This window comes from Corythoichthys intestinalis, chromosome 20 (assembly GCF_030265065.1).
Source record: "Corythoichthys intestinalis isolate RoL2023-P3 chromosome 20, ASM3026506v1, whole genome shotgun sequence".
Classification (NCBI taxonomy): Eukaryota; Metazoa; Chordata; class Actinopteri; order Syngnathiformes; family Syngnathidae; genus Corythoichthys; species Corythoichthys intestinalis.
Window position 1 is genome coordinate 648,458 of NC_080414.1, and position 23,882 is coordinate 672,339.

Below are 23,882 nucleotides of genomic sequence, written 5' to 3' on the forward strand. Positions count from 1 at the left end.
CAGACGAGCGGGGTAGGTAACGGTTAATGATTGGCTCAAATCTTGGCAACCATGCCCTTACTTCCGCCCTTTTGGTTTTGCGAAACCAGGGATTGGCTGTGCGCCTGGCCAATCACAGTGACTGCTCAATGGAGCGTCGCTGGTATCCGAGCTAGCAATTCTCATCCATTCTCCCGTCGGCGAGCAAAAATCCTACTCACCGTCCAACAAAATCGCCGATAGCTCAGCTTGCTGGCTACCGGTCCCTCGGTAAAAGTCTCCGGGTGAATTTACGACGCAATGGCTCAGAAGAAAAGTCCTAAAACGCATTCCAAAAAAGGTTCGTGTTCTGTGTTACTAGCGAACGAGTCTGAGGCCGGGAATGTCAGTCATGTTTCTCCCTTTCACTCTCTGATTATTGTTCATGTCTTGTCCTTTTCTGGCGGATGCACGCGCAGAAATGGAAGAACAAAATACTGTTTGAATCTCGAACCGTCGATATTTAGTTCGGCCAACAGTTTCACTCGTTTGGGGGATTTAAAACTGCGAAAGCTCCATCAATCTCAACCGGAAGCATTCATTTTAAACTCAATGGAATTAACAGTACATGTTTTTGCTGTCACAAATATGCGTGACACTTTATTAGTTTAGTTTAAGAGTTGTTTTAAGATGCGTCCCTGTGAGAGCAAGTTCCAAACGTCAAGATTCGGAGTTAGCTCATGGCTAATGAAGGCCACTTCTCTTGACTCCCTGCCAAAAGATGCACAAAACAGATAAATGAATTGATTCACATTTGCAGGAGTGATGATGATTACAACGTTCCTGAAACTAACCCCTGTGAGCGACGTGATGGAATGTTCAGACAGGGTTCGTTCATTTGCCCAGTCAGAATGGATAGGACGTCCATCTCCGTCAATGGAACGGAAACATGAGCATTGACAGCCATTTGTAGCCAATAGCAGGCAGGCAGGTAGTTAATGACCTTTTTTCCCCCCTAAACTGTAGTCACTATGACTTGTTAAACATTAATAACCCACAGGAGGTTTACTCAATTGAGCACAATGCCAATGTCCACAAAAACTTGAAGAAACAAGTCAGTCCGTTCTGGTAGTCGCTGTGCTAGTCGATAGGTTGCTCGAGTCCAAACTTCCCCTCCCTTTTTGGAAGGGTTGTAAACCTAAATATTAGTTGCATTGGACCGCACGTGATTAAAATTGGGGGAAAATTAAAAACGAAAAACAACTGTGTATCCGCATTGTGCATGTCAATAAGCATTGACAGTTGAAATGAATTGACGCAATGCGAATGTTGACCAGTGGATGGCGCCTCATTTGCGTTGACTCGCTACATTAATGCGATTCCATAGTGGTACCACCAGATATCAGTATAGCCACTCAATAGTTAACAAGTTGACTCTCCCTGCCAACCAAATGTGAGTCATGCGTTCGAGACCATTGCAAAAAGCGGTATGTTCCACACACACACACACAGACAACACAGTTCCTTCCCAAAACAATTAAAAATCACCAATCTTAAGAATCCAAACTACGAGTCATAAGTACTTGTGGATCATTAGATAAAGTGGTATCTGAACCTTTAGGAATTTCCCACAAAATCATCAAATGAGAGCTGATCTTTGTCAAAATCACACAAATGAAAAAACAGTGTCTGCTTTAACTAAAACCACCCAAACATTCATAGGTTTACATATTTTAATGAGGATAGCATGCAAAAAATGACAGAGAGGGGAAAAATAAGTACGTGAACCATCACATTGAATATTTTGTGGCCCCTCCCTTTGGCAGCAATAACTTCAACCAGACGCTTCCTGTAGCTGCAGATCAGTCCGGCACATCGATCAGGACTAATTCTTCTCTACAAAACTGCTCTAGTTCAGTCAGATGTCTGGCATGAATCGCTGTCTTTAGGTCATGCCACAGCATCTCAATGGGGTTCAAGTCTGAACTTTGACTTGGCCACTGCAGAACGTGCATTTTGTTCTTCTGAAACTATTCTCAAGTTGATTTGCTTTTGTGTTTTGGATCATGGTCTTGTTACAGCATCCATCCTCTTTTTAGCTTCAACGGTCTGTCAGACGGCCTCAGGTTTTCCTGCAAAACTTTTTTCATTCATTCTTCATTCTTGCAAGTTTGTCCGGGCCCTGAGGTAGCAAAACAACCCCAAATCATGACGCTCCCTCCACCATGCTTCACGGTAGGGATGAGGTGTTGATGTGGGTGAGCTGTTCCATTTTTCCTCCACACATGATGTTGTGTGTTACTGCCAAACAATTCAACTTTGGTTTCATCAGTCCACAAAATATTTTGCCAAAACTTCCGTGGAGTGTCTTAGTGTCTTTTTGTGAACATTAAACGAGCAACAATATTTTCTTTTAGACATCTGTGGCTTCCTCCGTGGAGTCCTCCCATGAACACCATTCTTGGCCATATAGTTGATGTGTGCACAGAGATATTGGACTGTGCCAGTGATTTCTGTAAGTCTTTAGCAGACACCCTAGGGTTCTTTTTGACCTCTCTGAGTATTCTGCGCTTAACTCCTGCTGTCATCTTTGGTGGATGGCCACTCCTTGGGAGAGAAGCAACAGTGCCAAAGCCTCTCCATTTGCAGACAACTTCTCTGACTGTCTATCGATGACTTTTAGAGATGGTTTTGTATCCTTTCCCAGCTTTATACAAATCAACAATCCTTGATCGCAGGTCTTCAGACAGCTTTTTTGACTGAGCCATGATGCACATCAGACAATGCTTCTCTTCAAGACAATTCTTACCAGGTGTGTGTTTTATAGTGGGCAGGGCAACTTTAAACCACTCATCAGTGATTGGGCACACATCTGACTTAAAATGTTTGGTAAAAACTGGTTTTGATTGCTCTTTAAGTCTCCTTAGGCAGAGGGTTCACTTATTTTTCCCCTTTCTGTCATTGTTTGCATGCTATCCTCATTAAAATATGGAAACCTATAAATGTTTTGGTGGTTTTAGTTACAGCACACACTGTATTTTCATCTGTGTGATTTTGACAAAGATCAGATCACATTTATGCATAAATGTGAGAAATTCCAAAAGGTTCAGATACTTTTTCATACCACTGTATCTTTACATTTGGGCAAAAAAATATGGAGGCTACTGTGCCGCTTCTGTTTACACTGGACAGTTTTAGATTGCGGCGTTACTTGATACATTGAACATTTATGGCAGGTCTTTTTGAGGTAAAACGGAAGTCTTTTAATATACATGTCGTTCTTCTGTTGGCAACTACGTACGTACTCTACATATACAGTACATGGCTGTGAAAGCATTCGTTTCGGCCAAATCATTCAACTGAAGAATGATTCATTTAAACAAAACAAAACAAAAAAAAATACTGAAGGTATTGGGATGTATTTGTGTGTTTTGGTTTTTGGCCTTGGTTTCCCCATTTTCAGTTTGGGTTAGTTCTAGGTGTGGTATCGCGCTCTCCGACGAGAGTGCGTCAAGGTCGTCGGCCTCACTTTGTCCTTTGTGGCATCTGACACACGCACAAACAAGGAGCGCCGATACATTTGTCGGCTCTAAGAATAGTGGGGATCGGGTTCCGGGCCTCACAATTGGTCTGCGAGGAGGCGGCGCTTTAGCGCGCCAGCTTCTCGTCCGCTTCGGCGGAATTGGAGGAGCTAGTTTGGGCGCTGGCCCCGAAGGTTCGCTCCATGCAGCGCTACCGCCGCTACGGCGCCTCCTCGGAGGAGCCCCACAGCACCCAGGAGGCGCCCGAAACCCCGGAGGAGGTCTTTGAGGAGCGGGCCGCCGTCGATGAGGAGGTGACGGACGACCTCCGCCAGACAGGTAGCTCCGGCGTGACCTTTGACCCGGACTCGGCTTCCTCATGTCAATCGGTGTATTTGTGTTAGGAGGCGGCGGGGCGGAGGAGGTCACGGCCACGCGGGTTCCTCCGCTTTCTGGTGCGTGAAGCGTTGACCTTTAACATTTGCCTGTGTTTGCGGTGGAGGATGATTGTCATGTTTGAAGCTCTCAGCTGCCAGCCGTGTTAAATGCGCTGTTGCTTGTCAAGCGTGAAAAAAGGTGTCAAAGACTCGAATGTGCAACATGACACCTGTGGACAAAGATAACCTATGTTGTAGGACTGAACGATATTGGAAAAAACCGACATTGCGATTTTTGGGGGGGGTTGCGATATTAAAATGAGAGGAATTTTCAACAGACTTGAATAGCTCTGTTTGGGAAGACCTGGGTTGACTCACTATGACCACATTGTATTCATTCGAGATCTCCTGATCTAAACACTTGGCCGATTTTTTAAGATTCAATGAAAAATATACAGTATATTCATGTTTTTCTGCTTCTGACCGCCCCCTCCTGCTAAGCAATGCGACCAAACTCTTTTTCTTGGTCACCGGTGCTGCTGGCGTTTGATTTACAGGTTTTTAGCTTTGATCTGGCCTGAGATGCCTCCGTAGCCCTACCATCAAAGGCACAAATGTGTTCATCATCGTTAAGTTGTTACAGTCTGAAGTAAGTGAGAGGCTGTTCTCTGCAGCGTGAGCGTCAAAGTACAGAGCCCCTAAAGGAACATCGACAGAAATAGAATAAATTTAAGCAATCTGGTGCGCACCAGAAATCCCCAAAATTTGGTAAACATTGACATTATGTATTTAAGCTTTTGCTACGCAAGTTCGCCAATTGTTGTAAATATTAGCATTGAAGTTAGAGGACTTTTGCTATGCAAATTAGACAGTTGTTATAAACAATAGCATTATATGGCATTTAAGCTAGTGGCCATTTGGTATCCAAGTTAGCCAATCGTTGTCAACATTGCATTACATAGCATTTAAGCTAGTGGACTTTTGCTACGCAAGTTAGCCAATTGTTGTCGACATTAGCATTATATAGCGTTTAAGCTAGCAAACGTTAGCTACGCAAGTTAGCCAATTGTTGTAAATATTAGCATTATATAGCATTGAAGCTAACGGACCTTTCATATGCAAGTTCACCATTTGTTGTGAACATTAGCATTGAAGTTAGTGCACTTTTTCTATACAAGTTAGCCAAATGTTATAAACATGAGCACTATATAGAATTTAAGGTAGCGGATTTCTGCTATGCAAGTTAGACAATTATTGTCAACATTAGCATTGTATAGCATTTAAGCTAGTGGACCTTTGCTATGCAAGTTAGCTAATCGTTTTGAACATTAGCATTATATAGCATTTAAGCTAGCAGACTTTTGCTATGCAAGTTAGCCAACTGTTGTCAACTTTAAAATTATATAGCAATTAAGCTAGTGGATTTTTGCTACACAAATTAGCCAATTGTTGGCAACATTAGCATTATGTAGCATTTAAGCTAACGGACCTTTGCTATGAAAGTTCGCCACTTGTTTGAACATTAGCATTGAAGCTAGCGGACTTTTGCTATACAGTACAAGTTAGCCAATTGTTGCAAACATTAGCATTATATAGCATTTATGCTAACAGAGTTTTGCTATGCACATTAGCCAATTGTTGTAAACATTAGCATTATATAGCATTTAAACCAGCTGACTTTCACTATGCAAGTTAGACAATTGCAACAATGCAACAATTGCTAACACCAGAAAACAACTTTTTTTTCAGTATTGGATCGGGACTCTCCATCGGCAGATTTTAAAAATCAGGTGATTAGGTGCAAAAATATGCGATCGGGACATCCCTAACTATGTCGTTTAATCCAGGCTAAGGAGGTTTACCTGTGAATGATGAAGATTTGTGTTTATAAAAGGGATCCAGGAAGCTATGTCTCTGCACATTTGCTGCTTTTATGAAGAATAAAACAATTGCACGTCCTGCAATGGGACAATTGTGCCAATTGTGTCAAACGATATATTGTGCAAGCCTACTATGTAGATATGAAATGTACTTTTCAAATATTGAGTGAGTGGATGTTTTTGGTGCCATTGCTAACAAATGCTGTGTGGTATTTTTCAAATGAATTTTTTCTTTCTTTCTGTGTTGCCTCTTGCGGTCCAGAGTTGATGATTTGGATGTATTGATTGACATTTGTGGATGAGCAGTTGGCATGTCTCATTTGCTATACAAGTCATACGGACGTCAGATTAATGTTTCATGAATAAATGAGAATTTGATCAAACGAATAAAAACCCAAACACACTGTAGTTTTGGCCACCAATAACACTGTCAAATTGACATTTTTTCCCATAGCATTCAAATCATTGACAAGGATAGACGTCCCATTCATTTAACCGTGTCACTTTGTGTTTTCAGATGGGAAGCCGCCTCCGCCGCCGTCGTCTGAAAGCAAGAGCGGCGAGAAGGCGTCGGGAGGCGACGCGGGGACCGGCGCCAAGTATTCCATCTTCACCTGGTTTGCCGTGCTGGCACTCTTGGGGGTCTGGAGCTCCGTGGCCGTGGTCTACTTTGATATCGTCGACTACGACAGTGTCGTTGGTAAGTGGGCGGCAAAGCAAGAAAACTCAAACAGTAAGAAAGATCATACCACAAATGAAACTTGAATCCCAAGACATTTACGTGGGGGGGAAAAAAAGGGGACTCTTTAGGTCAGCGGTAGAAATTTGCCTGCCCAAGTTGAATGATGGATAAGAGATGATGATGGACAGAGAATTTTCTTTTGTGTTCTGAAATCACGACGTGGCGACGCTCGTCTTTGTTTCTTGTCGTAGTCATTTTCCTTTCCTATTTTGCACGCAGCCAGAGCTCAGGAGTTTCGTACAAACTTTTCCCAAGTTTTACAAGGTATGACATGACAAAAAAAAAAAAATCTTTTCTCACATTCATACACTGCTGGACAAAAGTTTTGGCACCCCTGCAATTCTGTCAGATAATACTCAATTTCTCCCAGAAAATGATTGCAATTACAGATGCTTTGGCTGTAATAGCTTCATTTATTGTGCTTGCAATGAAAAAACACAAAAGAGAATGAAATAAGAATAAATAATTATCACTTTACACAAAACTCCCCAAAAATGCATTACCCCTTTAAGTTGACTCAACCTGTGTCCCTGTGTGTTCCACATTGAGCATGGAGAAAAGAAAGAAGACCTAAGAACTGTCTGAGGACTTGAGAAGCAAAATTGTGAGGAAGCATGGGCAATTTCAAGGCTACGAGTCCAACTCCAAAGACCTGAATGTTCCTGTGTCTACTGTGCGCAGTGTCATCAAAAGGTGTTAAGCCCACGGCACCGTGGCTAACCTCCCTGGATGTTGACAGAAAAGAAAAACCAACTCTCGCAATCAGTTGAGTTCTCCTGGACAGTCCAGAACAAATGAGGGGACGTCCTGTCCCGACATAAGGAAAACCAACACTCAATATCCAACTGATAACACGAGTGACAAGACTCCAAGAGCCCCTTTAACGCTGAGGTGGCAAAATCCACAACCCTCGTTGCCCAGACAACAGTAACTCCCGAATCCTCCTGTCCAATCCACAAACGGACAATAAGCCCAAACACACCCGTCTTCCTGCCCATGGCCTGCCCCGCGAGAGCCTTCAAAAGACTGAATGGTTAACTAAGCGTTGTCATTTTTCTCGGGAACCTTTTGTTGACGTGTGATTGAGTGACTTTGCCTCCCTGCCTGAACATTTCTGTTTCGCCTTGCCGTTTTGATCGCGGTCAACCCGGAAAAATGGTCAACTTGTTCTCGGTGAGCCTTTTTTAAACCTTTCAAAATGCAGTCAGTACAAAGGGTTAAGACTAAGGTGAACACGTGGAGTTTGCCCTTCTGGCCAGATTGCCGGGGTCCCGCCGGCACGGCTGGATGGATCTGCGCCAGCGCGGATCCGGCGCTTCGGCTGGCACGATTCCAGCAGTCTGGCTGTAAGGTCACGGCCCATACAATCCGTCGGCGACTCTATGGTAGGATACCCAGGAAGACCCCACTTCTGAACCAGAGACATAAAAAAAGCCAGGCTGGACTTACCCGAGAAAGCCAAAAACGTTTTGGAAGAATGCTTTCTGGTCAGATGACACAAAAGTAGAGCTTTTTGGGAAAAGGCGTCAACAGGAAAGGAAACGAGGCCTTCAAATAAGAGAACATGGTCTCCACAGTCAAACTTGGTGAAGGTTCCCTGATGTTTTGGGGTTGCTTTGCTACCTCTGGGACTGGACCGCTTGACTGTGTGCATGGCATTATGAAGTCTGAAGACTACCAAGAAATTTTGCGGCATAATGTAGAAAGCTGGGTCTCCCTCAGAGGTCATGGGTCTTCCAGCAGGACAATGACCCAAAACACACTAGAAAATGGTTTGAGAGAAAGCACTGTAGACCAGCAATGAGTCCAGATCTGAATCCTGTGGAGAGATCTTCAAATCTCACAGCAGTTGGCTAAAAAAGAATGGTCTAAAATTCCTGCAGAGCATTGGAAGAAACTCATTGATGGTTGTTCGCAGTTCTTTTGTCTAAAGGTTGTGTTACTAATGATTAGGCTGAGGGTGCCAATACTTTTTTTGTCCGGCCCGTTTTTGGAGTTTTGTGTAAAATGATAATGATTTCATTTTTTTTCTCCATTCTCTTTTGTGTTTTTTTCATTGCAAGCAAAATAAATGAAGCCATTACTACCAAAGCATTTGTAATTGCAATGATTTTCTGGAAGAAATTGAGCATTATCTGACATAATTGCAGGGGTGCCAATACTTTTGGCCAGTAGTGTACGTATTTTTGAAAACTCCCTGAATCACTTTTCATCTTCACATCATCCATAATTCACTCTTGTGCTTGCCGTGGGAGTCAAAAGTCATGACTGGAGTGTCGCCCATTCTGAACATTTTTAGGGGACATTTTTTGTTGTTGTTGTTGTTGGCGTGTGTGTTGCGAAAGCTCCGGTATTGCTTTTGTCCTTGACGAGCTTTTATTTTTCCTCGTCGCGGCGCAGGAAAGTTGACGGCCTACGACACGGACGGAGACGGCGACTTTGACGTGGAGGATGCCAAAGTCCTGCTCGGCAAGTCTTTTCATCATTACTGTACTGTAGGGCTGGGCGATATGGCCAGTTAGAAATGGTCTATTCAAAATTCTATTGTGTCCTAAATCCAACCTTTTTCTCTCCCCTTATTTGTGCTGTCAGCCCCCAAACAAAACGAAATAACTACACAAAGAAACAAACTCTTCTGGAATAATCTATTAAATTGGTAGAGATGCCCTTTCAGTAACAAAAAACCTTTTTGCAATCAAAAAAGTCCATACAGTAAACGGATATGTCGCCCAGGCCTACTTTACGAGAATTGTTTTGAGAATATATTTGCTTGAAATCCTTTCAAAGTAGTCCATCCATCCATCCATCCATCCATCCGTTTTCTAGCATTAGCATCCCATGTGAGCGGTCACTAATGGCAGTTGACTTTGGGTGTATTGTGGGTGGAGCATCTCGATTGGCCGCCAGCTAATTAAAGGCCAACTTTAGACTAACCGGCATCAAAGTCGACAGGAAGTCAGATGGCAGGAAGCCAAGGTTGGCGGCAGACGACTTTAACCCCCTTTCTTTCTCTTCCCCCCATCATTCCACGGTTTATCCATCCTTCTTAAGTTCCATCCCTCCATCGCCACCGTCCCCTCTTCTTTTCTCCTCTCTTTCTCTCGTCAGGCCTGACCAAAGGTGGCGACGCTAGCGCGCGAGGCCAGTCTCTTGAGGAGGTTGTAAATATTTTGGCCGAGGAAGGCTCTGATTGGATGTATGGCTTCTTCACCTTCCTCTGTGACGTAGTCGGCGCGCCCGTAGAGCAGGATGAGGAAGAGGAGGAGGAGGAAGATGGCGAGGAAGAGGCGGCCGGGACGCGCCAGCAGGGCGGCGCTTCTTACCTTGATGACGTGGAAGTCAAAGGGGTCATATTGGACCTCCAGAACCAATAGACAAACGAGCACTTACTGTATGTGCTACTACAGGCTAAAGCCTGCTCTCTAATGGCTATCTCACGGGCACCGATAAGTCCACGCGGCGTGGAAAATTCCAAACTTACAGAAAGCAACTGGCTAACTATAATTCTGCCATCAATGAACTCTTTCCGTCGCTAGACGTTCAATCCATTTTGATTGGGAGGGGCGCCCTCCTAGTCAAAATGGATTGGCAGGGAAACGTGAGTGTTTGCAGCTAGCTGAAATTCGGCACAGGTGCTACTGTAAAAATAAAAAATGGGGCTCTGAGGATCCACGCTAGGAAATTGGTCCACCAATAACGGAGGAATAGCTCAAAACAATAGCCAACAACATGGCTGGCTTTTAAAATAAAAAGGAAAATAAACATGGCAGGGTTTAAATCGGTTATTGAACAAGTCGCTCTGTGTGTGTGTGTGGGGGTGGGTGGGGGGTTGGCTGTTGTCAAAGTTCAACCATATGAGCAAAATATGTTGTGTTAATTGAGTCACTTCCATCCCACGCTCTTGTGACATCCACGCCTTCCTAACACTGTTGGCCTATTCCGCATGCTTTTTACACATTTGAATTTTGGGGAGAAAATGGAGCGAGTGTTTCGATGGATGAGCGCCGGTCCAAAATCGGCCAAAAAGGCCGTTCGTCGTCACTGATGAGCGCTTTCTGCCGTTTGTCGCTTCAGATGACCGGAAGCTTAGAGGTTCCCGCAGGAAGCAGGCGTACAGAAGAGGTAGGCGGTGTTCATTGCCCTGCGCATGATGACACCAAGCGTATCCGCTACACGGGTCGCTTGGCTGGGCTGCCGCGGTTGGAGTCCAAATCTGAAACTAGCCAGCGTTAGCTTGTTTGGTGTTGCCGTGGCTCGTACGAACCCGACTTGGGAGCTGACTTTGATATCTCACTTGACAATTGTTGCATGTTTTGCTGTGATTTTTGGATATTTGCCGTTGAATTGAAAGGACAATAAAGTTGATTGACAATACAAACTCCAGTGCTAAGTGGCTAATTTGTGAGTACGAGAGAACCTTGTTGATTGGACCGCTAATGGTGAGAAACTCATTGGTTGCATCTTAGCCACAGAAAGAACAAATTTGGCCAAAACTCATTGGCTGCCGTTGACGGCACTAGACGTCTAATCCATTTTGAAGTGTTTCGTTCGCTCTCACCCTCCCACTTCAAATGGATTGGACGTCTGCCAGGGATTAACACATTTAAATGAATTTGTAATCGCACAGAAAGAGTTGAGATACTGAAAACATATCAGCAATTTCCTAAAGCAGTGTTTTGCAACCGGTGTGCTGTCAGAGGTCATCAGGTGTGCCGTAAGAAATGAGCCAATATCGCCTAATATAATGGTTCATAATCATGGTATGTTTACTTCGGCGCGCAAGTCCCTCGTCATTTTACTAACGTCACGTCTGCCCGTCGCCGATTGGTCCACTCCGCTGTCTGTTTGCTGTGGCTTGCTCCGCCCTGGAAATTTTATATTAATTATAGACTCAATAGCTGGAACAGCGGTGAGTCTGGTGTACCAGGCAAGAAGAAAAAAATGACAATGCTTAGTTAAACATTCAGTCTTTTGAAGGCTCTCGCGGGGCGGGCCGTGGGCAGGAAGAAGGTTGTGTTTGTTTAAGATTATTGTCTGTTTGTGGATTGGACAGGAGGACTCGGGAGTTACCGTTGTCAGGGCAACGAGGGCTGTGGATTTTGCCACCTCAGCTTCAAAGGGGTTCTTGGAGTCTTGTCAGTCGTGTTATCAGTTGGATATAGGCTGTTCTCGGGTGTTCCTTGTGTTGGGACAGAGGGTCCCGCCATTTGTTCTGGACCGTGCAGGGCAAGTGGTGGGCAGGAAGAAGGGTGTGTTTAGGTCTTCTTATGACGCAGAGTTGGGCGCTCAAGTTCGTGTGTCACCGTTACTGGGTTATGGTTAATGAGGCAACTGAGGTGGGGGGTTGGTCACACCTCACCGAGCTATCAAACTTGGAGTTGTTTTTGTTATTGGGTGTTGTGGTAGTGCAGGACGTCCCACCATTTGTTCTAGAATGTCCTGAAGGGCTGATTGCAGGATTTGGTGTTTGCAGATTTGGGCTTGTAGATGTCTTGCCTCATCAGCTTCAATCTTGCTCAGTCAGTTGCATGACGCACACGTTGGGCTTCCGTCATAAGAAGGGCTCATGTATCTCTTATGCCCTATATCAATTATATTTAGCTTGTTTTCCTTACACTATGGTTTAAGTGCTATTTATTTTATACTGGGTGTGTTAGAGTACCACAAACAGTTTATCGGTAAATACGAGAAAAAAAATACTATTCCCTTCAATATACTGTACAGAAAGTCCTTTTGGAAAATTTTTAATTTGTGGTGTGCCACAAGATTTTTTCCAATGTCAAAACGCGTCGTGACTCAGAAAAGGTTGAAAAATACTGTTCTAAAGACTAAATTCAGCTTTACCTACAAGTTTAACAAATTTGTTCAAAACTTTTGTACAACAACCAAACATCGAAATCCTAAAATCAAGGTTCTACTCAATATATGATTTGACTTGATTTGAAACCTGAGAATTTAAAACTTTGACTTGACTTAACCTCTGCTAACCTATTAACATTAGCATTAGCTATTACCGTGGGTTGTTTCTGAACACGTTCTGTGTGTGTGTGTGTGTGCGCGCGCCAATCCGAGAAGTGGACCAAGACCCTGATGAGATGGACGTCAATGAAGGTAGTCGACTTTTGTCCCCGTTGTCATCTTGGCACTTTGTCTCATTTTCTCTCCCGTGAGGCATCTCAGAAGAGATTCCGGAAGAAGCCTTTTTGACGAAGAACAGAACCCGAGGTACGAAAATGGCGCCCGTGTCCGCCGTCGCGCCGAAACTTGGCGGACCGCTTTTCTTACTCGTGTTGCACCGATACCGATATGGCACTAAAAGGATCGGCGAGCGCTAAGAAGAGGTGGCGACGCTGTTCAATATACTTTTTGCAATCTGGCATCCAAAATTCAACATTTTTGACCAAACCAAATTTGATTAAAGGGTGAATATTTTGTACCCCCGCCTCCCCCAAAAAATCTGCATTTTTGACTGACTGGACATCTAGCGCCGTCAGTGAGTTAAGTCACGTCTTACCGAGCCACGATGGTGTTGACTTTACCTTTAAAAGAAAACAAAACCCATTTGGGCCGATACCACACAGTCGGAATCGGTGCAACGCTATTTCTGACTCCGGGTAACTTTTGGACGGCAAACTCGAGCCGACCCTTCCGTTCCCCCGACTGCAGAACTCTCCGTCCGAGACGAGGTGTTGCGCTCCGTCCTACGAGAAGAACTGAGAGACGCGGAGGAGACGACGGAGGCCAGGAGGATCGCTCGCGTCGCCCTGTCCGAGATCCGAAGCCTCCTGGCCGAGGACGACCCGAACCGGGAGACGGCCCGCCGGCTGGAGGCCCGGGCGCTGGAGCTCGCCCGGGAACAGCTGAAGCTGGAGAAGGAGCGGATGGCCGTGGAGAAGGAGCGGATGGCCGTGGAGAAGACGAGGATGGAGGCGGAGAGAGAAAGGATGGAGTGGGAGAAGGCCGAGCGGGAAAAGGAAAGGGCGCAGAGGGAAAAGACGGAGCGGGAGAAGGCCGAAAGGGAAAAGGAAAGGGCGGACTGGGAGAAGGCCGCGAAGGAAAGGCTGGAGAAGGAAAGGGCGGAGTTGGAAAAGGCCGCAAAGGAAAGGACGGAGAAGGAAAAGGCGGAGAGAGACAAACTGGAGGCCGAGAAGGCGGAGAACGAGAGGCTGGAGCGAGAGCGGCTGGCTTTACGGAAAGCCGCCGAGGATCGGGAACGGCTGGAAAAGATTCGGGAACGAGAGAAGGAGAACAAGGAAAGGGAGGAGAGGGAGCGCGTGGCCAGAGAGAAAAGCGAAGAGGAGAGGAAGAAGATGGCCGCTCAGGCGGAGAAAGAACAGATGGCCAAAGAGCGGGAAAGACTGGAGAAAGAAAAGCTGGAGCGGGAACGAGTGGAGAAAGCCGAGCGCGACCGACAAGAAAAAGAAAGAGCCGAGAAAGAACGCCTTCTTAAAGAGAGAGCGCGACTGGCGCAGGAGAAGGAGAAAGCGGCCAGGGAGAAGGAGCTGGCGCTCAGGCTTTCCCGCGAAAGAGCCGCTCGGGAAAAGGCCGAGCAAACGGAAGCCGCCGCGGCTCGCAGGGAAAAGCCCGGCGGTGGCGCCGCCGACAAAACGGCGGCCGGCGGGAGGAAGAAGTAAACCTTCCCGGAATGGTCGCACTCGTTTGGAATGGTCCCGCGCAGGGCGTTTGTCAAAGCCCGGGGAGGCGAGAAACTTTTCTGGCAGGGCGTCCCGAAACGCGGTTGCCGACATCCCTGTTCGTACGTCCTAGTGCATCGTTGTTCCCGACGCGGCGCGTTAGATTCTTTTATTGATCCGACCGTGACTTGATTTGTGTCACTTGTGACGTCTCCCGTGTGAGTTGTGCACTGTAAGCTGCGCCTTTTATGTTCCCTTCAATGTGACAAGTGTAAAATAAAACCTCACGCTCCCTTCTCCTTTCTTTTCCACTGTGTCTTCCTGAAATACCAGATGAAATGAAGGAAACCTATTCGAAAGATAAATGGGTGGGTGGATGGATGGATGGATGGATGGATGTTGTTCAATGTCTCTTACTCCCATGCGTCTCAATGTGCTTCTCGCTAATGACGCGAGTCGTGTGTGTCTGTTTATGTGAGTAGTTTGTGTTTTCACTATTCATCAGGCCTGAAAGAAACGTCGAGTCCAAGGAAGATACCAGAAGAAAAAGAAAAAGGTGGGAAGTGCAAAATCGTATCAACTCATTGACGGTGATAGACGTCCAATCCATTTAGACTGGGAAGCGGTTGATTATAATAAATATTGTCTCCTTTATTATTATTATTTTTTTTTAAATGTAATTTTTTTTTTAATTAAAGAAAAAAATGCTCGGTGGTCTACATATTTTTTCTAATTGAATCAAATATAAATGAGGTAATTTTCGGACTAGAAGACGCACCTGACTATAACCCACCATCCACCAAATTTGACACAAAAACGGCATTTGTTCATAGATAAGCCGCACAGGACTATAAGCTGTCCTTAAAAGCAGTATTATGCCCTTTTTGGGGATTTTATGGGTGAAAGACTGTAATATAACAAGGGTCGCAATGCAAAAATCACAGACATCAAGGAGTGGTCGAGATTTTCTTTTTCAAATATTTACTCTTTTAAAAAAAAAAAATCTTTGTTTGGATCGATTATCATCTAAAATATCGGGGGTGAATGCGACAGTAACAAAAAAAAATACAATTAAGCAATTGTAATGAGGTAGCTATCCGTAACCAATTTACAGACGCTATTTTGTCATTGTGGCGTTATTTGTTTAAAAGTTCAAAATATGTGAGTGAATAATTTGTTTGTTTTTTTGTTTTTTTTCCAAACAAAGTATTAAACATCGATTAATGATTCTAAGCTAAAAACGTCAGACATTTTGAATAATAAAGACAAACGCTTACCTTTTTTTATGGCTAGGTTGAAACAAAATGGGTTTGCATGACATCTGTAAATGGGGGTTTCCAGGGTAAAATGGACAAAAATATTTCGGGGGCTTAATGCGCCATGAATCTGCTATGGCAGCTTATAGACATATAGTTCTATCAAACACAACAGTTCTTTTGGCTTAAAATACAGCAGTTTATTTTAAAGAAGGCTGCAAGAGCAGAAACTGCTTTTTCAGCCTTGTCGGTGTTTTCCACCATATATATCCATGAATCCCTTTTGTCTTGATGTACGCGTATAAATGTTGAATTAAAAAAAAAAAAAAAGGTTGCATAGACTTCATAATTGTATTGTGTCTGCCAGCCACTGCGCAACGCCTTCAAGTAGGGGGCCGTCCTACAGTCCGCTTCAGAATTCCCAGTCGGTCGCCGAGTAAAAACATGCAGGATTTTAACATGCCGGATTTAAAAAGTACAAAGGCTGTACCGCATACAAACAGAAAGGATTGTCTCAGGAGTGATTTGTTCGAGGATTTAAGGTAATTGTTATATTTTTCGTACCATGCGTGCATTTTGAAAAAAATCAATGGAAGAAATTAACCGCTATGGACTAGCATCATTCTTTGACATATTTATCTAAAAGCAGGCTGCCCAGTTTTTTGCTCTTATAACAAAGAATCGAGACTGTTTTACGTTCATGTCTATGAAAAATTCGTGGATTTAAGCATTTATTCACAAGAATTTTCACCGGAAAAGCTCTGTTTTCATCGGGCGGCTGCTAGGTACATTTACTAACAGACTAGCATTGTACTTTGACATATTTACGTAAAATAAATGCTAACTGCACGTTTGTTTTTTTTTTGCTTTTAACCAAGAATCGAGACTGTTTTGCGTCCATATCTATAAAGGATTTGTCTGTGTTTCCACTCGGTCAGCTTTGTCTGCGATCGGCCCCACGCCCTGTGTCCCGTCAATATCATTATGAAGTCAATGAAAGGTTGTTTTGAACATTTTAAAATGTCTAATTAGTTGGCCAAAGAATTGGACGTCTATCGCCGTCAATGGCAGTCAATGGCAACCTACGGTATCCAAACGGAAGGGTCTTTTCTCCATTTTTCACATTCTAGAAACTGCTGAAAAGCAGTCGACCAATGACGAAAGCGGAGACCCTCAGGGGGAGGAGTCGGCGGGGGCGCATCCACAGGACCCGCCCACAAGTGTGTCTTTTAACCCCTAGGCCCGGCGAGCAATTCATTTGAGTTTGTTCTTGTGGGTGATTGAAAAAAAAGTTGTTTTTTTGCCAAATGATTCCATCAATTCTATGAGAAAGAGTTTGTTTTTTTGTCATGTTATGAAATCGTATTTGGGGGCTGACTACACAAATAGGGGGAGAAAAAAAGGGAATTCAGTTTAGCACGTTATTAAAATGGCTTTTTCCTCAACATTTTTTCAAACTAAACCAAATTTTGTTTGTTATTTTTAGGCACTAGTTTGTTTGATGATAAAACTGCTTCTAATTTTGTCAGACTCAGAAGCTGAATTGGACGTGGACTCTGAAATCCAAGGTAGAGTTATCCAATGTGAAAATTCTTCAGCACTACAATTTTGTTTCAATCCCGCTCGTCCGTCCTCCAGCCGCCGTCCCTCTGCCCGCGTTTGTGGAAGAAGACTTTGTAGCGGATGATCCTCGAGAAGACGCCGAGCATCTTCACGGTGCGGCAGTTGCTTTTTTTCCTTTGTTTATCCTCAATCACTGAGTGAACGTCTTTCAGGTGAAGAAGCGGACGCCATCGACACGAACGGAGGTGAGTGAGCCGGGGCGTCGGTGGGCGGGGAGCGCCGATTTTTATGGATGTTGTTGATGTTTTGCGCTCGCAGTGTCAGTGGAGGAGAAGGAGTCTTCATCTCGGCAGAGCGTCGGTAAGTTAATCGCTGCCTGTTTTGCACCTAAGAGGGAGTCGTTGAGAATAGCGCCAAAATACTTTTAAATGTTGAAACGGTTCCAAATATGCTAAGCTAACTTTTTTTTTTTTTTTTTTGGCATTCAAGTGGAATCTGCAAAAGATGTCACCAGCTCCAAGTTGACACAAGAAGACGGTAGTTCCCTCTTTTTGAAAAATATTCTTTTTATTCCCATCTAAATTCTTTGTATTTTTGTTTTATGTGTCAGAATCCCCAATGACGGCAGAGCAGCAATCTCAAGCGACAGGAGAGCAGAGCGCCCACGGAGGTGAGTGCCGGCATTGCAATTGTTTGGCACCACACGATGCCGCCAACGGCGACAGACGTCCAATCTATTTGGACTGAGGGGGGGGTCAATAAAAGAGTGTACAGGTCACTGCCTGTTGATTTTGTGTCAATTTGGGACATTCACTTTCTGTTGGGTGACCCAAAATCAACAGGAAGTGACTTATAAATGCTCAAAAATGACCAGGAAGTGAGCCAGAAATGCACCTAAAATCAACAGAAAGTGACCTAGTGTTGCTTAAAATGGAATTGGAAGTCTATCCTTGTCAATGGCAGGCAACAAGTTTATTATCATTATTAATGTGGTTTTCATAGACCCTGCTGGAGGATCTGTGCTAACCTACTAAAAACAGCTGAATACAAAGTGCTGTGCAATCAACATAAAAACAGATTAAAAGTGGAAATAACATAAGAAAATGAATGGAATGAGCCAAAAAAAAGCTAAAGACGCTAACCTCAACTTTTTTTGTAATGAAGTGGAATCTGCTCCAATATAAAAAAAAATCTAGCATCACCGGTGGCTGCGGCAGAGCAGCAGACCGAACCGGCGGAAGCGCAGAACCGGACCCCGAGAGAGACTGGCAGCGCACCCGAAGGTGAGCTCGCCAACAGGGTTGAGACTTTTTTTTACCCACCGGCGTCAGACGAAATCAGACGGGTCCTCTTTGTTGCAGAAACGGTCGCGGAGAAGACGAAAGAAAAAGGTTTGTGGAGAAGACGGTCACCGTCGAAATGTTTCTCAAGCTCGCCTTCGTCCTCCAGCCAGGAAGAAGAAACCCAAACTGCTCAACAAGTTGGACAAAAGCATCAAAGCGGAACTGGACGCCGCCGAAAAGCTTCGCAAGAAAGTAAGGAACGGTTCACAAGTGACCCGCGTGCCTCCTAAAGCGCTTCTGTTTTCAGGGTAAAGTGGAGGCGGCCCTGCAAGCGTTTGAGGCCTTGGTTCAGAAGCATCCGCTGAGTCCCCGCGCTCACTACGGAAAAGCTCAGGTGCCTAACGGCGGGAGCCGGAGCGCCGGACGCTTTTAGCTGGACCTTTTGCGTCCGCAGGCCGAGGACGACCTGGCCGAGAAGCGACGCAGCAACGAGGTGTTGCAGAAGGCCATCGCCAGCTACCGAGACGCCGCCGAGCTTCCGGACGCCGCCCCCGATCTGGTGAGAGCGGCCCTCAAGAGGAGAGCCGAGCGCCAGCAGTTTCTGGGTAATCGCGCCGTTACATCAATGATTTGAGGGTACCGCCATATTGGATGGGTCATGGTTGTAACAAGTGAAAACCAGATTTAAAATTGGCCGTTCTATCATCAGTTTGCTGACTTTGCAGTAAACGCGAAATGGATTTGATGTCAATACACAATTAATTTCAAACTCTTTAAATACGTTTTTCAAGAGTAGATGTCCGATCCATTTGAAACTTTAGATGAATTGGACGTCTGGCGCCGTCAATAGCAGCCAAAAACTTACTCCCTGTGCCCAAGATACACACTGCCACACATCAATTGGTATGCGTATTGAAGGAATCTGACCATTTAGCCAGACTGCCGGAATCGCGCCAGCCGAACCGCCGAACCCGCGCCGGGACAGCTCCAAAGACCCGGGCCGGCGAGATTCCGACGTCCCGGCCAGAAGGCCAAACTCGTTCACCTTAGTCTTAACCCTTTGTACCGACTCCATTTTGAAAGGTTTAAAGAAGGTTCACCGAAAACAAATGGACAATTTATTCAGGTCGACGGCGATCAAACAGCAAGGCGAAACAGAAACAGACTGCGGCAGGGTGGCAAGGTCACCCTATCACATGACAACAAGAGGGTTCCCGAGAGAAAATGACCACGCTTAGTTAAACATTCAGTCTTTTGAAGGCTCTTGTGGGGCAGGCAGTGGGCAGAAAAAAGAGTGTGTTTGGAATTATTGTCTGTTTGTGGATTGGACAGGATGATTCGGGAGTTACTGTTGTCCGGACAACGAGGGTTGTGGATTTTGCCACCTTAGCGTCAAAAGGGGCTCTTGGGTTATCAGTTGTGTTTCTCCAGTGTCCATTTTGTGTTGGGACAGAGCGTCTCGCCATTTGTTCTGGACTGTCTGGGAGAACTGATTGAGAGTTGGTGGTGCAGACGTGGGCTTGTTAGCATCAATCTTGCTCAGTCAGTTGCATGACGCACAAGTTGGGCTTCTGTAATAAGAAGGCGTCATGTATCTCTTATGCCCTATATTCTGCTTGTTTTCCTTCATTTATGGTATGACGATGGTATGGTATAACGATGCCCTGGGATAATTGAGGGGGAATGAAGGAGATAGTACCTTTTCTTGTAGGCACTGTCTAACTGTTTGCGTTATTGTAACACACTTAATATAATCAATCGGGGAATAATATCGTTTCTTGTATTTACTGTTTGACTGTTTGTAATTCTCTAACACACCCAATATAAAATAAATAGCACTTATACCATAGTTCTATATATATATAGTGTACCTGTATATATTATACCAGAGTCAGTACAAAGGATTAAGACTAAGGTGAACATGCAGAGTTTGGCCTTTTGGCCGGGATGTTGGAGCTGCGCTAGCGCGATTACGGCAGTTCCCTCGGAATGTTTGCCTTTTTTCTTGCTGACTCATTGTCTGTCATGGACGGCGCCGGATGTCTGGTCCATTTGAAGTGGGAGGTTTGTTCATTCGCTGCCACCCTTCCACTAGATGTTCCATCCATTTGAAGCGGGAGGGTTGGCAGCGAATGCGCACCACGTGCATGCCGGCCTCCAAACAACAAAAACTCCTTGCTGACGAACTCGAGTTCACACAGCGGAACGCTAGGTCCACCGTTGTAAACGCGTTTCAGGCCGTATGCGGGGCGCCGTCACCACGCTGGAGAGGTTGGTGCAGATCTTCCCGGACGACGTTGGCCTGAAGAACGATTTGGGCGTGGCCTTCTTGTTGCTAGGCGACAACAAAGGAGCCAAAAAGGTCTACGAGGAGGTGAGGCGCGTCGACTCGACTTTCGGTCTCTCTCCCTCCATCTCAACGGCGCCGTCTTCAGGTTCTGGCGGCGGCGCCCGCCGACGGCTTTGCCAAAGTTCACTACGGCTTCATCCTCAAGTCGGAGAACAAGATCGCGGAGAGCATTCCGTACCTGAAGGTAAGGCCGGGGGGTTCGGTTCGCGCGGCCGCCTCCTGACCCGTCGGACGGACCGCCAGGAAGGGCTGGAGTCCGGAGCGCCCGGCACCGACGACGGCCGCTTCTACTTCCACCTGGGAGACGCCCTGCAGAGAGTCGGGGACGAGAGCGTGAGTCCCGCCCGCTCGCGAACCGGTCCGCGTTAGAGCCTCATTACGCGGCCGCGTGCCTTCCAGGCGTACGACTGGTACCGAGTGGGTCACGAGCGGGGCCACTTTGCGTCGGTGTGGCAGCGCTCGCTCTACAACGTAGACGGTCTGGAGGCGCGGCCCTGGTGGACCCCCGAGGAGACCGGCTACGGCCATCTGGTCCAGGTAGGCCCGGGGATTTCCCGAGATCCCTTCCGGGACCGAACGGCGTTTGCGTGCAGGCGCTGGAGAGGAACTGGAAAAGCATCCGGGACGAGGCTCTGGCCGTGATGGACCGGAACACGGGCCAGTTTGTACCGGAGGAGGAGAACCTGAGGGAGAAAGGAGAGTGGGGGCAGTACACGCTCTGGCAGCAAGGTCCAAATTCCTCCCATATTCATGTGCTCCATGGTAGCCAATTATTGAGTTTTAAAAAAATGTCTCTTCAGGCAAGAAATCCAGGACTGCCTGTCAGGCGGTTCCAAAGACCTGCGCCCTGCTGGACAAATTCCCTGAAGCCACCGGCTGCAAGAGAGGGCAGGTAGGTGGATGTCAAAAGTCTCAAAAAGTATCCAGACTCAAATGTCATTTGATTGCAAAAGCGATTTGGTTTTTGCACCAGTAATTGGTTGTCCTCGGGCTAAATGTGAGATTGCGCTACTCTTGATCATCACGGAGAATATGTTAAAGGGTTCCACGGATAGAAGGCCATGTAGTACTTAAAAGAGAAATGTTAGTACGAGTTATAATAATTTGATATTAAAACTAGGGCTGTCAAAATGATCGTGTTAATGGGCGGTAATTAATTTTTCTAATTAATCACATTAAAATATTTGACGCAATTAACGCACATGCCCCGTTCAAACAGATTAAAATGACAGCAGTGTCATGGCCACTTGTTACTTGTGTTTTTTGTCTCCCTCTGCTGGCACTTTGGTGCGACTGATTTTATGGGTTGAAGCACCATGAGAATTGTGTAATTATTGACATCAACAATGGCAAGCTACTAGTTTATTTTTTGATTGTAAATATTACAAATTTTATTAAAACGAAAACATTAAGAGGGGTTTTAATATAAAATATCTATAACTTGTACTCATATTTATCTTTTAGGAACTACAAGTCTTTCTGTCCATGGATCGCTTAATGTTAATTCCATCTTGTTGATTTATTGTTATAATAAACAAATACAGTACTTATGTACAGTATGTTGGATGTATATATCCGTTTTGTCTTATCTTTCCATTCCAACAATAATTTACAGAAAAATATGGCATATTTTATAGATGGTTTGAATTGCGATTAATACGATTAATTCATTTGTAAGCTGTGATTAACTCGATTAAAAATTTTAATCGTTTGACAGCCCTAATGAAAACCCCTCTTAATGTTTTCGTTTCAATAAATTTTAAAAAATGATTTCAACTAATAGGTCGCCATTGTTGTTGACATCACATGGCCACGCTGCCGTACTTCAGAGTGTCACTCTTTAACTATGTAAGGGCGTGATTTAAATACGCAACAAGGTGTCAATGGCGAGTTATAAATTCATTAGGGATCAAGCCAATGAGTGCGTTTTGTCCATTTATTGTGTGATGATCACTCAGCACAGACCTTTAAAGGCTAAAGCAACATTGCATATTGTCTCTTGCCAAGATAAGAAAACAAATCTTACCGTAAGTGTTTCAAAGCAAGCTTGGAGACTGGAGAGGACACTGGTGAGTAAGTGGGAGACGCAGCACGTCACATGAGTGACACAACCAGACACTGCTACTGTACAACGCAGTTTAACTACACATTAAAATGTCACACACTGTGAACATGTGACGGAAACGGGCGCATTTTCGTCTGGTGTGACAAAAACTGGCATTCGTGTTATGTTTTCATCTCTCAAGACATGTTTTTAGCTCGTCATCGTCATGAAAAAACATTGTTCGTGGACCAAATTGTTGCGTTATAGTCATCCTTGATGAAAACAACACTTGCGCATACAAGGAAATGAATGTCTTGATTCCAAATGTGTGGGAAATTGCTCGCAGATCAAGTTCTCGGTGATGCAGCCGGGCACGCACGTGTGGCCCCACACGGGACCCACCAACTGCCGACTGAGGATGCACCTGGGATTGCTCATTCCCAAACACGGATGCCGGATCCGATGCACGGACACTACCAGGTACCGTCCGACGATCTCCGACAAAACTCTTCTTTTCAAAGCGGACTCGTCGCTAATCGGTTTTGCCGCGTTCGGTAGCGGCCCTTCCGCTTCGGATGGATTGGACATCTATCCGAGTCAATAACAGACAATGAGTTGAAAAAATGTCTTCTTCTTCTGGCTAAGATGCAACCAGATTACCACGAATAGACGTCCAATCCGTTCGAAGCGGGTGGCCAACGAGGGCCCGTGTCGTCAATGGCGGGCGACAATTAAGAAAGAGATTTGGATGTTGTATTTTTTTCGTCTGGAAACAATCGACGGATTATCAAAAGATTCATTTACGGACGAACGGACTGATCCTTTTGACGGCAGGGAGTGGGAGGAGGGCAAAGTATTGATCTTCGACGACTCGTTCGAGCACGAGGTTTGGCAGGAAGCCGATTCCTTGCGCCTCATCTTCATCGTGGACGTGTGGCACCCGCAGCTGACGGCCAACCAGCGCCACACGCTCAGCGCCATCTAGAGGGAGGGTTCCGCCGCTTCCTAACTCGATCGCGCGCACGCACGTACACACACAGGCCAACGTGCACGTACCGCACACAATATGTTGTATTGAGCGTTTATTTTGAGAAACCTCTGGACATTTTTTTTGTACAATGAATGAAAACTTTCAGATGTTATAGAAGTCTATTTTTGATTAAAAACAACACCAGAAAACTGTCTCCACTACTGTATATCGATTTTTTTCTCTATTCTCTGTTATCAACACTACACTTCATTGACGACGTTATACAAACAACCCTCCCGGTCAA

General features: G+C 45.3%; 1 protein-coding gene across 4 annotated transcripts; it reads left to right on the forward strand.

The window, feature by feature from the left end:
• Window positions 1-103: 103 nt before the first annotated feature.
• Window positions 104-23,792, forward strand: unm_hu7910 (un-named hu7910). 4 transcript variants are annotated; one of them, XM_057824566.1, is made up of 26 exons: window positions 104-319; window positions 6,254-6,436; window positions 6,698-6,742; window positions 8,879-8,947; window positions 10,553-10,600; window positions 14,618-14,668; window positions 16,499-16,588; window positions 16,898-16,936; window positions 17,007-17,084; window positions 17,144-17,176; window positions 17,250-17,291; window positions 17,421-17,468; window positions 17,542-17,601; window positions 18,128-18,214; window positions 18,293-18,322; window positions 18,381-18,466; window positions 18,522-18,608; window positions 18,669-18,819; window positions 20,452-20,588; window positions 20,650-20,748; window positions 20,808-20,897; window positions 20,964-21,101; window positions 21,158-21,293; window positions 21,365-21,456; window positions 22,955-23,088; window positions 23,443-23,792. In XM_057824566.1, the coding sequence occupies exons 1-26, from the start codon at window positions 280-282 to the stop codon at window positions 23,591-23,593; spliced, it is 2,244 nt and encodes a 747-aa protein (XP_057680549.1). In that variant the 5' UTR covers window positions 104-279; the 3' UTR covers window positions 23,594-23,792. The 4 variants fall into 4 exon arrangements, with proteins under 4 accessions (XP_057680549.1, XP_057680551.1, XP_057680550.1 ...); XM_057824568.1 differs by lacking the exon at window positions 10,553-10,600; XM_057824567.1 differs by lacking the exon at window positions 6,698-6,742.
• Window positions 23,793-23,882: the final 90 nt, after the last annotated feature.